Source organism: Ptychodera flava, chromosome 10 (genome assembly GCF_041260155.1).
Source record: "Ptychodera flava strain L36383 chromosome 10, AS_Pfla_20210202, whole genome shotgun sequence".
Lineage (NCBI taxonomy): Eukaryota > Metazoa > Hemichordata > Enteropneusta > Ptychoderidae > Ptychodera > Ptychodera flava.
Window position 1 is genome coordinate 7254243 of NC_091937.1, and position 16925 is coordinate 7271167.

The window sequence follows — 16925 nt, forward strand, 5'->3', positions numbered from 1 at the left end:
ACAAACCAGGGAATTACAAGTTTGATGTTTTTTCTATATTTGGGATTCTCAAAACTTTGGTTTTGAAATGTGAAGGTTCCTTGGTTTTCAGCAGTAAAACCATCTTGTGATCTGCGCTATCGATCTGCGCTCTCGATCCATGAATATTTTGATTTTAGTTTTTTTAACAGTGACATTTACGAAATTGTCGCGATATAGCTGCCCACCAGATCGTAAGACATGGTTTAGTGTCGAATTACTTGCACTTATACCGACACTTCTACTCCGTTTGGCTGGTATTTCATTACAAGTATTAGAAATTAATATTTCTTTACTGATAATATTTGGAAACTATTCAGTATTTTCGTAATATATCTTAATGGAACTTGAACTAATGTCAGGAAGACTGGTTATTGAGTAACGTACGATCGAATGCATTTCCGAATCAAGCGCGACATACAGTCATACCCATGGACCCTAGAGAAGGAAGGGGTTTATTAAAGTAGACATTCGATGAATTTTCTTTCTCATATAAAGCGGTCGAGAAATGATCAAGTAGTAAGGGCAAAGTCAAGTCCGCTTACAATTATGACAGATCTTGCTGCTTGTCGACCATGTTTATGGCGATCGTCTAACAACAGCAGCAGAGGAAGCGGCGGTGCTGGTGACACTCACTGCAGCAACCGTGCAACATTGATTGAAGCAGTTTGAAAGATGGCCCACGGATGCGCAAGTGGGTTCAAAATTTTGTTTGGGTTACGTCACTAATTTCAACTCTTTTTTCACGATTTCTCTGTCGATGCTGAGTATTTCTGTTCATGTTCAGAGAAACATTTGAGCCCAACAATTATAACCTGCGGCGACTTCCGTTCGTCAATTGGCGCCAAGCTAGATGAATACAAACGTGTTCGCCCGGTGACTGACACGATACCTATCTGGCTACATATATACTGATGATGTGTGAAGTGGGAAACTCGCTCTTTATATCTTCAAAAGTATCATCTGAAGGTGATCTCTTGTGCAAGGAATTTCCACATCTCCTTACAGGTGGTTGTTGGCAATTATTTTGTTCATTTCAATGTTCCTATAATTAAATCCCTAAAGGCCGCAAGTATGTGATATGATGTCCCGTTTACCTTCAGTACTCACTCAGGGCTGGATGGGGCAACATTACTCAGTGTATATCTACGTTTATTTTTGTATAACATAAGTCCACATAGGACACTTAAATAACATTACTACTATGTGGTGGCCATTTTATGAGAGCGGCACGGCAAACCTTTATTATTAATTTTGTTATGTTCAAACTTATACACAGAGTCAAAATCAGTGAGTAATAATACTTATCTACACATCCTTCAGCCCATGTACATTTACACGAACTAATTTCGGTTTGAAAGTAAAAGTGTGAAAATAATGTAAAAATCGCAGCATACGAGGCTTTAAGGGAGGTTACATATTCAACCTTGAAGACGGCCCACACTTGGATCGAGGACACCGCGACATTGCAATTTTATATGATTTTTATTATCGGATAATTACAGCTACCGGACTATACAGTATCGAATGGTCAGATACGTGAAGTGGTGAAATCTCCGATATATATCGGATTTACCGGTGATTTGACAAGTCCAGTAACGTCTAGTATCGATATTGAAGTCCCGAAATCGCATTTCACAGACCCCGATAGTAGAGTCTCAAAGTGTAAGCACATATCCCATTTGATGAACAAAATTAGCACTAATGAGGGTTAGAGCACTTTCATTATCAGTTAGGTCTTGGAGATAAGGCGTTGTGATTATCTGTGACGCGTCAACCTATACCTTTACAGATTCGATAACGAGAGATGACTTCAAGAAAGGCAAAACCTTTGAAATTCTATCTGTACACGCTTGTCAAAATGTTTTTCTATACAAATTGAACTTGAACTAGCTCACTTCCTTCTGGTATATGCCCCACCTCTTCGTCCGTCATGTGTGTTTGAAGTTGAAAAAAGTTAAATTTAGTTCAAAGTTATTTTACATTCTCAGTCAGAACATGTAAGCTCACCTAAAAAGCCTTGGATAGTAAAACATTAATGGGACAAGATTGTACGCAACGTCATTACCGAATAAATATTACACCTGTCATCTCCTGTCCACAGTGTTTGTATGACATCCGTGACATCAGTGAAGGACGCCGGTTTGTGAAGTGACCGTGATAGAGGGACTGCGGACTTAAATTTCGAACGGCGGATACCTGAAATCGTGTTTGTGTCGTTTCCACCACTTTCGCAGTTTGAAAAGTCAAAGAAGCGCAGAATTTTGAGAAGTCACATGGTCCTATTTCCCAGTAGGTGATACCATGGATGTTCTACATTTATAGTAGCGAGCAGCATGACAATCGAGTCAACAGGCTGGCACAGAACCGATACTACTGTACTGCTTACTGCCTGAGCGAAAACGGGTCCAAAATACGCCCTATATAATAGAGAGTAGGGTACTTTCTATGCCCATATTTAACACCATGTTGCGATACGATGTCACATCAGCAAATCAAATGATGGAAATACTAAATTATGAACGATGAAAAACGTTCTTGTGCTGGTAGGGTCGTTTACTGTACATGTGGTTTTGGAGAGCTCGAGAGCGCAGAATAGGGGCGCACTATCCACTTCTTCCGCTATCAACAATTATTGAATAACGAACACAATTTTTGTTTAAATCGTCGCTTTTCCAATCAGAACAAAACCAATAAAAAATCAACATCTGAGGAAAGATGTGTGAACTGTTTCATTCCCGACGTACCGATGACTTTGTGAGCGTTCTTGAGTTCGTAGAATATTTTTCATTCTGAAAATTGAATAGTGATTTGTGGATTAGACATTTCACCATGCTTACCTTATTGGCATGAAGCGGACGAACAATGGGCGCTATGATCGAAAATACTGACAGGGAAGCAAAATATCGTGTTTCGAGTGTCCAAACACCGTCAACCACGTCAACCAGCAGCGATGGATGAATAAATAACTTTCGTCTGCTGACTTAGTATTTTAATGTAATGTGTTAGGTCAACTTATCAAAAACTATTGCAAAGCCAACACGATTTTGTATAAATCGTCACTTTTCCTTAACAAAATTAAAATAAAACGGCATTCGATAAAACAACTCCAGTCCTCACGCATTGTAAAAAGGTTGGCTTTTATAGCTAAAAACCCGACGTTTCGGCTGTACACAGACAGCCTTTATCAAGGGCTGAAAATAAACGAAAACAATTGTGAATTCGCCTTCCAATGCATTCTGTATCTGACAAATTCAGTTTGTATTACCAAGCAGAACCACGTGTGTCGACACAAGGACGGTAACTTCACACATGTTAGACAATTTTTGTGGGTGATACGATTTAGTGAAATATTATGGTTCGCGCACTTTGCCGTTGTTTACATCGATGTAATAAATCAAAACACCACCGACGCGTTCAAAATTAATTTGGATATTACCTAGGCAAAAATGACGTGTGTTTATGTTACTAGAGAACATTGACGAAAACAATTATATGTGTTGGAATTATATTACGAACACTAAAATTTCACGTGATGGTTTTATAACGTGTTTTGTAAGGAGGACTTGTTGTGACATGTAAATTGCAGATCAAGAACTGTATTAATATTTATGATCCGACGAAATCTTTTGTCTCTAATTTCTATCTATTGTATGGTTGATGTCTCGTCGTTTAGATATCTTTTGAAAACCAAATCGCCGTCTGTCTGTGTCCTTGTCTGTCTGTCTCTGTCTGTCTGTTTGTCTGTATGTCTACTTATCAAACTTACTGTCCATCTCACAGCAGTTCAACTTCATCACAAACAGTAGGCAGTTGTGACAGTATTCAAAGTTTTTCGAAAATAAAAAGTACATTCTATACACGGAAACACGGAGTTTTGTAACTTACAATCAGATACATTATCATGTCACTGCGGATGTAAAACAATTAGGCTTGCTTGCCATACATCATTCGATGTCAAAGGAACGAAAACGGATTTCGCAAGATTTAAATCAAGAAAGAATCAGGTTTTTACAATTGGTAAAATCTTTCATTTTGAGGATTTCAAGTCTCAATTACGGTAAAGCTTCTTTCCTTAAAATCAGAACTTGAAGGGTACACAGTAAAGATAACGAGTTAGAGTTTGGACATGGGGATTACTCGTCTTGGCTTGCTTAGAAGTACTCCGTATTTTTATTATTGTAAAGTAGTTACTGTACGAAGACATTTCAACTGCTTAGTATTTATTTCTGGATAGACAAGCTTATTGATGCCATGACCTAAGATACAACTTCTCCAATATCTTGGCATAAAATCACTATTCTAGAGCCGGGAAAGCCAACTGATGATAAAAAATACGATTGATTTAGACGATTTGTAGGTATGTAAATTTTACTTAGTAGGTATCTGTAGGTTATCCTTTAATGTGAATCAATACGTAGGAAAAACTTTCCTATACAGCTCTACCTATACAATCATAGCCTAATTATTGTTCTACACTATTCATTTAAATTAACAATCTGGGAGAACGGAAAATACATGCAGTGTTGGAGCCAGGATTTTCAAACCTGGGGACACTGTATCCCTCTACCGTTTATTTTTTGGGTACATTTTACACATTCTGGGGACAATATGCGTCAGTGTTAATCAAATTTTGTATCACTTTTTCTAATAAATTGGTATGAAAAAAAGCGAAATTCAAGCTACCGGGACCGCGTCGCTATGCTTGAATTTTAGTAATCGTTGCGATGACAGGATAATGTACATTCCTCCAATCAGAGCTCAGCCGGACTACAAGCAGGTTATTATATCAAGAACAGCGTTTCAATTATTTCTAATCACATCCCCGAAAGAAAGTAAATATAAGCCTCAAAATAATCATGCAAAACAAAGGCCATCGTTAATTGCGCTACATTTAACACAGTCGACTCATGAGTGCAACACTGACTGTAACACTGTACATAAACTCTTGAAATTTACACATCTTGCACAGCCCTAAAGTGATCATCCTGTGTTGAAACTGATCTTCCATACATGCAGAATGCCATTAAAAAGTATATATTCATATTCATATTATATTACAACCATTAGTTATTGTTGATAAAACTTTGCTTATATTTAACCTATCAATGAGACGCGACCTTGCTTCAATAATTGGCCGATTAGAGTTCAGTGACCGCAAAATGTGTTGACATAAGTGCAAGAGCTTGGCATAAACTTTGAGAAGTGAGTTTCTGCTGTCACAATATTACTACAATTTTAAAGTTATGATCACATTCAAATAATCCTTATTTACACGGTGAGAACTTCATTTCAAATTGCAATTTTGTTGTATGCCATTTTGACAAGTAAAATATGAAAATTTTGAACAATTTGACCATGGCAAAATAGAGTAATACCCTTCCCTCAAATGTTCAAAACAGGTAAAAAAACGAAGCCCGAAAATCTGGTAATTTGCATAAATTTACATTTCAAAATTTCATCTTTTTAGAGCGGCTGAGTTAAAATATGTTATTTTCATCAAGCTGATTCAGAAAACGTAATCAGAATAAGTACAGATTACAGAATACGTACAAGAAGAGAAAAAGTAAAGGGGGATGTTCCTTCTGTTAAAATCATTCAAGTTATATTTTGAGGGTATAAAGACTGTAGGTAAGGCATTTCACACTTTAGACACTTGAGAGTGAAACGTACGTTGACCAGCTGTTGAAATACATCATGGCATATAACAGTCCTGGCGATACGCACACCGTGTATTATGGTATTGCATATTGCAGGTGAGAGTAAATAAGCTCGACAAATATTATGGACAAATTCCATTCATACATTTAAACATCAAAATGACCGTAAAATAAAAAATACGCTGTCAATTAACATAATATTAAGAGATGAGAATAAATATTTTGATGGAAAATCAAAGGGAAGTTTGAAAAGTATACTTTATGCTCGTTTATGGAGAATGGAATATCAACCCTAGGTGACAGCTTCCGAAATTGAGTGAAGTTGCAAGAATATGATATGTTTGCCCTTTTGTCCGTTTAAAAATATAGTTGAATTATTTTCCGTAACATCATATGCATTTCACAGAAAAAATTAATTTCAAACAGATTTTAGCCCTCATTTTGTTTTCTGAATTGTTTTGTCTAGTGCGAAATCCGTCAAAGGATCTCGATAGACTGTGGCATTTCCGATTAAATGAAAAACTGCGATAAATTTACATCATATTGATCAGTTTTGTTCGTTAGTAGCACAGAGCGTTAAAATTTCAGTTGACATTTTCATCATATTAAAATGCATATCACTCACATCTGAACCTTTCCTTGTATAAGAAAATACGTCGAGTTAATTTAACATCCCTCTTTGTCGGACAATGTATTTGGAAACCTCTTTATAAAATGTTGGTGTTGGTTTTTTTCTTTTGGGGGGGGGAGGGCTGAAGCCATTGTTAAGGTAACATTTTATACCCATTTTATCTTTTTCAGTGTTTCTGATATTCTTTCGAAGGTTTCTGTTTCTCGATGTAATTATGTCAACCATATAACAACTGTGTTTTGGAATATCTTGCTGTGTTTTGGCATCGCTTTGGTAATTTCGTGTAATTGATGCTAGGTACATCTGACATAGTATGACAGGAATATGTCAAATCATCGAGCCTTACTTTACTGTCACTATTTTAATCATATTCACGTGATTCACCTACCACATAATCACCACAATCATGCATATACTCTGACCATTCACAACATCTTCTTCAGCAACTTTGCCAGCAACCACTGCGTGACAAAATTCAGTTGTCCACAATGAGGCCGGATATCACACTAATACAGGCTGTGTTCACAAGCTGAAGTTGTATACTATGAAGTTATCCCACGATATCAGCGCTTGGTTGGGACGTATTGCCACGATTTAGGGTGCGTGCCGCATCACACGAGTCGAAGACTCGTGTGATGCGGCTCGCACCCTCACGAGTATATGCCCATGACCGTATATTTATGTAAAAGGTGAACACGATTGGAAATATTTTGGGTTTATAGGATTTTGAAAAGTTTGTCAAAAATTATTGAAAAATAAGGCACCAGACCATAATTTGTCGCTACAGACTAAGGTAAATTTCTTAATTTTGTTCAATCTACTTGGCAACAAAGTTAAGTTAACTGCTTTTTACTAAATCTAGTCAAATTTGCTTTTTTTGCAAATGTAAATACAGTGAAATAAACAAAAAATTTGCAAACTGTACTTATCATATAATTCTGCAGAATGTTTTGAATCTTACAAATTTTGATCCTTTACCTGTTTTTGATATATCACGGTTGTCAAATTGCTATTTTTCGAACAGTTATAACCACTACTTTGTTTGACTGCTGATAGTACATTTTAAACTCTCCTATTTTGCTAAACTGTCATTTTCATTGTGTGGTAGATGTTCAGAAAACTAAGGTATTTCATACTTTTGATGTTAGTACCTCAATAAGGCAAAGTAAAATAGTTAAAATTGTATTTATTTTATTCTATCTACTTAAAAAAATACAAGGAGTTCAAGTAGCTGGTGAAATATTTGTATTAAAATGATATTTTGAAATTGAAAAGTTGAAAATGTCTAAAAATTGTTCATGACAACACTACCTTATATTTTCAAGGCCACCTTGAACATGACCCTCTATTTTTCAAGGCCACCTTGGACATGACCCTCTATTTTTCAAGGCCACCTTGGACATGACCCTCTATTTTTCAAGGCCACCTTGGACATGACCCTCTATTTTTCAGGGCCACCTTGGACATGACCCTCTATTGTTCAAGGCCACCTTGGACATGACCCTCTATTTTCTCAAATTACCAAAACTTGGGGAATGGACAAAACAATAATGACAATTTCAAAGAAAACAATAGGATCTGTCATTTTGAAATGATAGAAATATATTTATTGTGCAAATTTATCAAAAGTGTCGGGTACCCTATAGCTGAAAGTTACAATATTACAGATTACCTTAAAAACATGTGAATTGCAAAAACAGAAGAGTAGATGAGCTTAAATTTACTGAATAAACCAATATTACTACAATATCCTATTATCCCAAAATATTTCCAATCGTGTTGGTAATTAAAAATAAAGAAATTTTATTAGTTTTTGTCAGTCTTTCGAAGGGACTATGTTTTTATATTCTGCCGCTGGTCTGAGCACATTGATACATACTTGTTTACAAGAGCTGATCAAGTCGTCGATCGCACCGTGTTGAGTGTACACAGTCTAAACAGGATTATTTCAGCGCAATTTACCGCAGTTCAGAAAAGTAATGGAGCCAATTTACTTATTCTGGTCACCGTCCCGGTGTTCTGGTGGATAATTATTACACGGACAATATTGTAAGTTTGAACTCACTTGGTGGCAGTCCCCGGGTTGGTGGGTACCCATGCGCGTTACCAAATTCACAGAAAAGGGGGTGTTTTTCTTCAGTCATCTCGGAGATTCTAGGTCCGTGAAATCGAGAAAAAGGGGTACTTTTTCAGAGTAACCTCCGAGATTAGGGGTAGTCCTTTCATAATCTCCCTAGGACACTAAATCTGGTCTAGTCTCACTCAGAATGTGACTAAAATCAGGTGAGAACAAACATTTGTATATATGTACATGTATACAAAGTCAACCTCCAGGGTCAACCCTGGAAGTCAACATACTAACCTCCTAGATTTCGAAAATAAGGGTATGTTTTTTACAGCTAATTTCTCCCAGATTTGCCACAAATAGGGGGTGTTTTTCTCAGAAATATTCTGGGAAAGGGGGTACTTTTCAAACTTGGGTAACAAGCATGGGTACCCACCAACCCGGGGACTGCCACCGCCGGGGCTGAAACATGGCTGACGTGAACAGGAACGACGAAGTAGCGCGAAATACAACAGATTGTAAACATCAACTTTTAATTTTCTACAACAACCTATCCTGTAAATCTCTTTAGATCTGATCATGAAATAAAGGAACGTTAAATTCATATGTATTAGTAATATGTTTCGCTTTATATTGGTAAATTTTGATTGAAGTGAAAAAGATGGGTTTGATCGTAAATGCAAGATGAACATCATAACATCAGAATCGGAAATAAACAATTGATGACGTATAACGTGCCATATCAGACTGATGTTTTACGTTCCACGTCACGACGCGTCAGAGGAGACACGGATACGGTCATGGGTATATGATAAAAAGTAAAACACGATACTATTAACCCTTTGAGTGCTGTAATTTTTCCCATCAAAATTTTACTGCCATATTTTGACAATTTTTTATGAACTTTTCTGATATATTTTGATAATTTTGGACCAAACTTATTTTTGGACATCACATTTCATCGGCTACACTTTGTTATCAAAATTTTGACAAAAATCTGAGAAAAATTGACTGGAGTATATTTTCTATAGGTGATAAAAATTGACATCAAAGGGTTAAAACGAAAATAATTCAAATATGTCAAACATTACAGATATTCTGAACGCGAGTCATCACGCTAGATTATTGTAAACACCTAAATTTTAAACCAAACAATAAAGACGTTAATATTAAACAAACAAAAAACCCTAATGATCACAATTATGGATAACTATAACATCTGATACTGACGTATCGTCTACCTGGGGGAATTCGTGCGATGAGGTACTGGACGATCAACAAAGCAGAGGCTCACAAGGAGCTAGACCGGTATGAGGAGGGTTTATTGACTTGATTTCACCATACAATAACGTGCCCAGCAGGATCGTATTCTGCTCTTTCTCATAAAATTCTCCCTTAAATGAGCGTAACTACAATCTAATCATATTGATTTACTAAAATGGTCGTCCATTGGGCACAGATTGAAATATATTTCCATACAATGTTAAGGTCTCAAATTTACATCGAGTGATCGGTTCGCACTTAATTAAAGCCGGTTTTGTAACAGTCCTTGATTGTTCCTTAAGATATACTTTCTATTTAAAGCAAGATATCTCCAGCAAGATAAATGTTTTGCTGAATCACTGATACTCCTTGAACTTTGTTCATTTTGAAGTCCGTTAAAGTGCAAGGTGATTGACCTATAACAATGACTAATAAGATTCCGTAGTCATTCGATACATAAGAGTAAATAAATATGAATATAATAACTACATAATTCTTGCCTTGTAACACTTCCCTCCTTTAAAGCAATGCGTCCCGCATTGGGACAAAAATGGAAATTACAGAACAGAAAAGTTATTAGAATCAAAGAAAAGTAGCAACTACCATGGGGAGTATTTTAGTTCCACCCCGCGGGAAAACACGTTAGGGTGCTTACTTATTAAAATTGGAAATAAAATTGAGAAAAGTATACTGAGCAAAGTTTTTTAAAAAAGGAAGAGAATATGAAGGAAAAATATTACAAGACATATCGTTGAATATTGAACATAGGTTACATAATACTTCGAGTAAATAAGAATAAAAATACAAATTCGAATTGCTACATATAGTGATAAATGTGACGTCAGCATAATACCATACTTATGTAACTATACCACCATCCAAGCATATTGATTTACTAAAATGGTCGTCCATTGGGCACAGATTGAAATATATTTCCATACAATGTTAAGGTCTCAAATTTACATCGAGTGATTGGTTCGCACTTAATTAAGGTAGAACGCACCTCGGGGACAGACATTCGGACTCTCAAACTTTTACAATTCTCTTCTGATATACCACATGTGGGGGTTCATTTTAAAGCTCTTGGTAAAAGAAAACTTTTTACCGGCTTAGTTTTTCGAAATTCGAAAATGTTTATTTTTCTCCATAGAGTTAACACAGGGATGGCGGCCATTTTGAATTTCTAATATCGGTAAATCTTGGGTAATTTGTTTCTCTAGTACCAAAATTTGCACGGTGACCCCGTATTTTTATTCTTGATTTTGAAAGAGAATGATTGAAAGACTCCTTGAGGAAAGTTAGAGCAAAAGTTTAAGTCTTTCACTTTCGAGGTGCATACTACCTTAAAGCCGGTTTTGTAACAGTCCTTGATCGTAGTCATTCGATACATAAGAGTAAATAAATATGAATATAGTGACTACATAATTCTTGCCTTGTAAGACATCCCATCATATACTTTTATCTCTCCTCGCCGTACTTTGACAGAAAAACTTCTTCCATATGTGTCACGTCATTGTAGATCTGTCTTCGAACAATGACAGCGGGATATATTTCGCAATAGTATGTAAAGTTGTGGCAATCTGTGTAGATTTCGCAAATGTAACACAAACATTGAATAAAGTAAATAGCCTCCCTTCTCAAAAAAAATTAAAGCATCACTGAGTAACGGTAAAAGCCATTGTTCATCCAAAACTTACACTCCTTCTTGTGGTAATCTTCTTGAATTACCATTTCATTGCCAATCAGTGCCACGCTATCCGGTGCATTCAACCAGTTGAACTCTGGCGGCATCACGCCCTTTTTAGCGAAATACACAATTGCCTGCTGCATCAGTGCCTGGAATTGCATGTCTTCTTTGGTCGGATTTGGAATGTAATACGGAATGAACCCGAAGAATGCGTACACGTCTGATGCATGGAAAGCATAGCGAGGTTTCCATGGGGGCTCAAAATCCGAAAACGGTTCCGAAGGCCACCATGTGGATACATAGCGATACACAGGTGATTTCAATGACAAGGCAGCGTGTTCGGCGATCAAGGAACTTCCACAAGTGAATCTAACATCAGATGCCATCGTTGTATAAATCAACTCAGGTGTATCCTTTGTCTTGTCATAGGGATAAAGCGACAATGCTTGAACCGTGATGTCTTTGCCAAATGTATCAAGGTTTTCTATCGATATTAAAGGAAAATACCAAACAGTAACTTAATGATACATACGGTACTTGAAGATTCATCAGGAGCTTCTATACATTTTTGTGTATGTGTGTGTGTGTGTGTGTGTGTGTGTGTGTGTGTGTGTGTGTGTGTGTGTGTGTGTGTGTGTGTGTGTGTGTCAACTTATAATTAAATATTCTCTGGAGACAAAAACGAATTAATGAGTACTTCCTCAGTCTAAAGCTCGTTGTTGTCCTTGAGAATATGTAAATTTTTGACAAGCAACAACAATGCACAGTTGAGAACACTGTGGAAAACATAAGTTTTCGGCATTGACCTTACCATCCAAATACTCAGTACACCAGATGCAAACACATAGCGCTGTTACGATTGCTCCTTCAAAGGAAGATGACGAGGGTGGAGCATCATTTTTTTCAAGTACACTTTAGCTTTAACTGCCATACGTAAATTATTGCAGTGGTTCGTGGTGATGTCTACTCTTTCTGTGTGTGGTAACATCTCACCTGCTACGTCACTTTCATACTGAGCCCAAGACCAATTCCGAATGTCGGTAGAAAGCGGCAAGGAGTCATATTCTTGAGCAGTTGCGCCTATATTAAAGAGACAATAAAGCTACAGAGAAATGTCCATCATACCTTTTGTGCATACTTACAGTGTAAAGCAGGAATAAGAAATTCCTAATCAAATTATTTATTTATTTATTTGTTGCAACCCTTTTAAAGCAGGGGCTCACTGAAAGCAACAGGAGCAGCAAATTACACTGGGCACTGGAAATGTAAATATAAAGTTACAGAAGAGCGAGCTGATAAATCTAACAAAGAAAACAAGTCATTATTATCAACCAAGGGAAAAAGTTGTCAATTTCTTTGTACACTTTCTTGTAATTCTTTGTAGAATCACCCAGGAAGAACATATTAACTCCTTTCCTACTCTGAAATCCCCGAGTAAGTTCAATTCGCTATTATTCAACAGCATTTCTTCAGTATCAGTCATTAATTTTTGTCTTTCTCTTGTGAACCGATCACATTTAAAAAAGAAAATGTTCCAATGTCTCATCTTCTTTTCCACAGCAAGGACATTGTTTTCCCACCTTCTCTTTTCATATTTCAGACCAAGAGTACATGATCTTGCCTTAAACTTTAATTGAGAACCCTTGAAATCATTGATAGATTTTAGATAACCTTCACATTGCAGCTTGTTTTTGAATCTTTGATAGTGAGCTAGGGTAGATTTTTTGGTCATACTTTCTCTCCATTCATTTTCATCATTGTAAAGCACAAGTTGTTTACAATGTATTTGTAAGAGTGCATATACAGGTAAATAGAGGCAAAAATACAGGTCCTGTATTTGTGTTCCCTGTATTACTCTGTATTGCCCTTTATTTACATGTATTTACCCTAAATACAGTCTAAAATACTTGCCTGTATTGTCCTGTATTATAGGGTTTTCACCCAGTGTTAATATTTTGATCAGTGAGCTGTTCAATGTTCGTTATGTTTAAATTTGTCATTATGTCATGGCAGATTTTGTCCAGTTCCAACACAACTGTTTTAGATTGCGTTCGGCTCCATCGTTAATTAACTTCAGGTGATTAAAGACAAGTTTTGTCCACCTTGAATTATCCATATCACAGAGTCTCTTAAAATATTTAAGTTTCATGATATTAAGTCTACCTTTCATAGTATTCCAACTATTAGGTCACCAAGAGTTGCTTCATTTGCTGTGTGTCTGCATGCTTGTCGGATGAATTACCCACTAGGCGTTGCAGTCTTTCAATACTTTCTGCGTCAATTGTAAGTATTATATGTTATTGCCTAACAATTTGCCCGACACTGGGACAGCATTTGTCTCCTACTGCAAGGGTACATAAACCCAGGTATTCAGGCAATAATTTTTTTATTACATGTCTCTTCACAGTTAAAGTTACATGACATTAAATTACATGTAAGATAACTCAAACAATTTTACCATTGTCGCGAAGCATCAAACAGATTCTAAAAAGTCAAAAAAGCAGTGCGCGTATGGATATTTTACATCTAGCGTTAACTGTCGAAGGGCTTCACCGGACCGGGTAACTATGGAAACCGGTCTGTACATCACTCATACGGCCCGCTAACTTCCCGGATATTCCTAGTCAAATCAATGCACTGGTTGCACTCATATCATGTGTAATATATACGATATTGTATTGTCATTCAGTTACTGCATTGTTACCGTTCAAATATCCGATCCAAATGTCCAAAATTGCTATTAAAGCACGATATTATCTTGTAACAGAGTTTACATGACTCGAAAAATCTTAAAGTTTTGATATTGCTTTGCGAGTAAAAGGGTAGTTAGGTTCTTACTATAGTTAAAGGATTATATATATATATATATATATATATATATATATATATTATATATATATATATATATATATATATATACATATATATACATATATATATATATATATATATATATATATATATATATATTATATATATATAATATATATATATATATATTCGAATCCTTGATCAACACAAACACAATAAACCGATTTTTACTTGTTTCAAAAAAGGTTGATTCGAAATTTAAATTTCTCAAAGTGGAAATGAGCGCATTTCTTCATCTTTAGGATTACAACAGAACCAATAATTGCCAGTCACTCTCTTTTATTTCAACTGGATCGAAATCATCACTCGAATGACGTCTCACCTACTCTACTGACCCCTGACCATGATAACCTTTAAACTTTGAATGGATTCCTTTCATAATGCTGTCATTCAAAATCAGTATTCCCCATTTATTATTATCCAGGAAGGCCTATATTTGTCCTTTTCTTCATTGCACTCATTCTTCGGGAACCCAAGATTCTCTCACTAACTTACTGTAATCTGTCTATCTATCTATGTATCTATCTGACTATCTATCTATCTGTCTGTCTGTCTGTCTGTCTATCTATCTATCTATCTATCTATCTATCTATCTATCTATCTATCTATCTATCTATCCATCCATCCATCCATCCATCCATCCATCCATCCATCCATCCATCCATCCATCCATCCATCCATCTATCTATCTATCTATTAAGTTTCATATGTCTAAATGGAAAGGTAAAGCGATATAACAATCAGTGTTATTTGTAATATTATAGAGTTATAGGCCACAAAAATTGAAGTAGGACTTGCTCATCTTGTTAAGATCGGGGAGGGGAGGACTTACCTATGACTAGTGGTATGTCAGCAGCTTTGCCTTCCTTCCATGCTGTTAATGGGTCAAGAGGAACGACTACCCCATCAACAATGCACAACCCACCGCTAAGTAAGCCTTTGACAGGAACGTCTGGACAGCTCAATTCACCCCAGTACGGATAGACATCGGTGGGAATAGCACGTAAAACTTCTTCAGGGGTCAGGGAATAAATGCATTCGATGTCGCGACAATGGGATCTCTCTAGGAACACCAAGTTATCCTTAGACGCCTCTTCCAAGGTTTTTTGAAAATATGGAGCAGCACTCGACATCCAGGCACGATGGAAAAGTCCCTCGGCGAGAGGAGATACAGATAGTGCCATCACGGAACTAGCTCCTGCACTATGTCCAAATAGAGTAACTAGATCAGGATTGCCACCAAAATGTTTGATATTATCCCTCACCCACTCCAGTACAAGTATTTGATCCATAAATCCATAATTTCCAGATGTATGGGTCTCTGACTGTTCTGATAAAATATCTAGAGCAAGAAAACCAAATCCGTTTAGCCTGTAGTTAAAGGATACATACACCATGCCTGTATCAATGACTGTTGTAACGTTGGGATGGTAACCCGCCATCGAAGATCCAGATATCATGAGACCTCCGCCATGAATCCATACCATAACAGGCAGGTTGGCTGAGGTGTCCAGGGAAGGCGTGTAGACATTCAAATACAGGCAATCTTCGCTCCGTATAATACCAGGACCTGTACGCTTAGGCTTTTGAAAACATACCGGTGCAAAATCCAAAGCTTGGAGAGTGCCTGACCAGCAGCTACCACTAGCTTTCAGGGAAACGGGTGGTTTCCATCTCAAGTCGTTGATTGGTGGTTTTGCGTATGGGATCCCTTTGAAGACATGAACGCCTCTTGTTGATCGACCTGCTATTGGTCCACAGTCTGTTTCAACATAACTCGACCGTACCCTTAGAGAGTCCGATTGCCATGATTTGGCCTCATCGGTGATCTGTTCGTCAAGATCTTCCCCTGTAGCAACATGTGTGGTGATCAAACCAGTTGCACACGTTAGACTTAAAGCGACAATGATGGTGATGCGGGTAGACATATTGAATCAGCGAACGATGAAATGTCTGTGCACGACCCTCACGATAAATCACTTCTATTCAATCAAAGGCCACGGCTCGAATTGTTACTGACGCTGTATGTAAATCCCTAAAACAATGGTTTCATGGTCATGCTTATTGTAATGTGATGTTAATGTAATGTAATGTAGTGTAATCCTTTATTGAAATCCTATCGCTAAAAGTATCTGGATTTAAATTACAATACAGGTCTCTGTATAAAAGAATTGCTTTCTGCATAAATAAAACCGTTAGTCGTTAGTCTTAGAATTGCTTTTTATTGTCTCTAAGGGTTCCTGTTTTTTAATGTGTGTTTGTAATCTGTCTGTACTTTCTTGTAGTTTGGTGTTGTGCTTTTTGGTGTACTGTGTAGCTTTTTTGATTCTATGGACGGTCCTTGTACCTGTCTGAAATAAAGTTTAATAATTACACAAAAAAAAAACTTCAAAGATTAAATTCAAACATGATCAAAAATATATATGTATATACGTATGCAAATATAACTATGCTTTTTTTGTGTGTTTGTCTCATGTCTGTGTGAACAGGGTTGTATCTCGTCATGTAATACAGGTACTGATACAGTGTCCAATCATGGTCTAAAAGCACTGTAAACAGACCAGCGTCACAGCACAGGTACAACGCTGTGCACTGTCTTTGCTGACACAGACTTACGCCACAACGGGTTAAAGGGGAAGTTCACCAAGGATGATTTTACATATGTGGTAGCTCTGTGGTAATTTACCCCAGAAAAGCTATTTTAACCATTTATAACTCGCTGGATTTTTT

The 16925-nt window shown here is 36.8% G+C and overlaps 1 protein-coding gene across 1 annotated transcript; it reads right to left on the reverse strand.

Moving 5' to 3' along the window:
* Positions 1-11107: 11107 nt before the first annotated feature.
* Positions 11108-16205, reverse strand: LOC139141883 (para-nitrobenzyl esterase-like). Its single transcript, XM_070711640.1, has 3 exons — positions 15028-16205; positions 12318-12404; positions 11108-11808 (listed from the first exon to the last, which is right to left on the reverse strand). Exons 1-3 carry the CDS (start codon positions 16121-16123, stop codon positions 11285-11287), a joined length of 1707 nt encoding a protein of 568 aa, XP_070567741.1. The 5' UTR covers positions 16124-16205; the 3' UTR covers positions 11108-11284.
* Between the last annotated feature and the right edge of the window lie 720 nt (positions 16206-16925).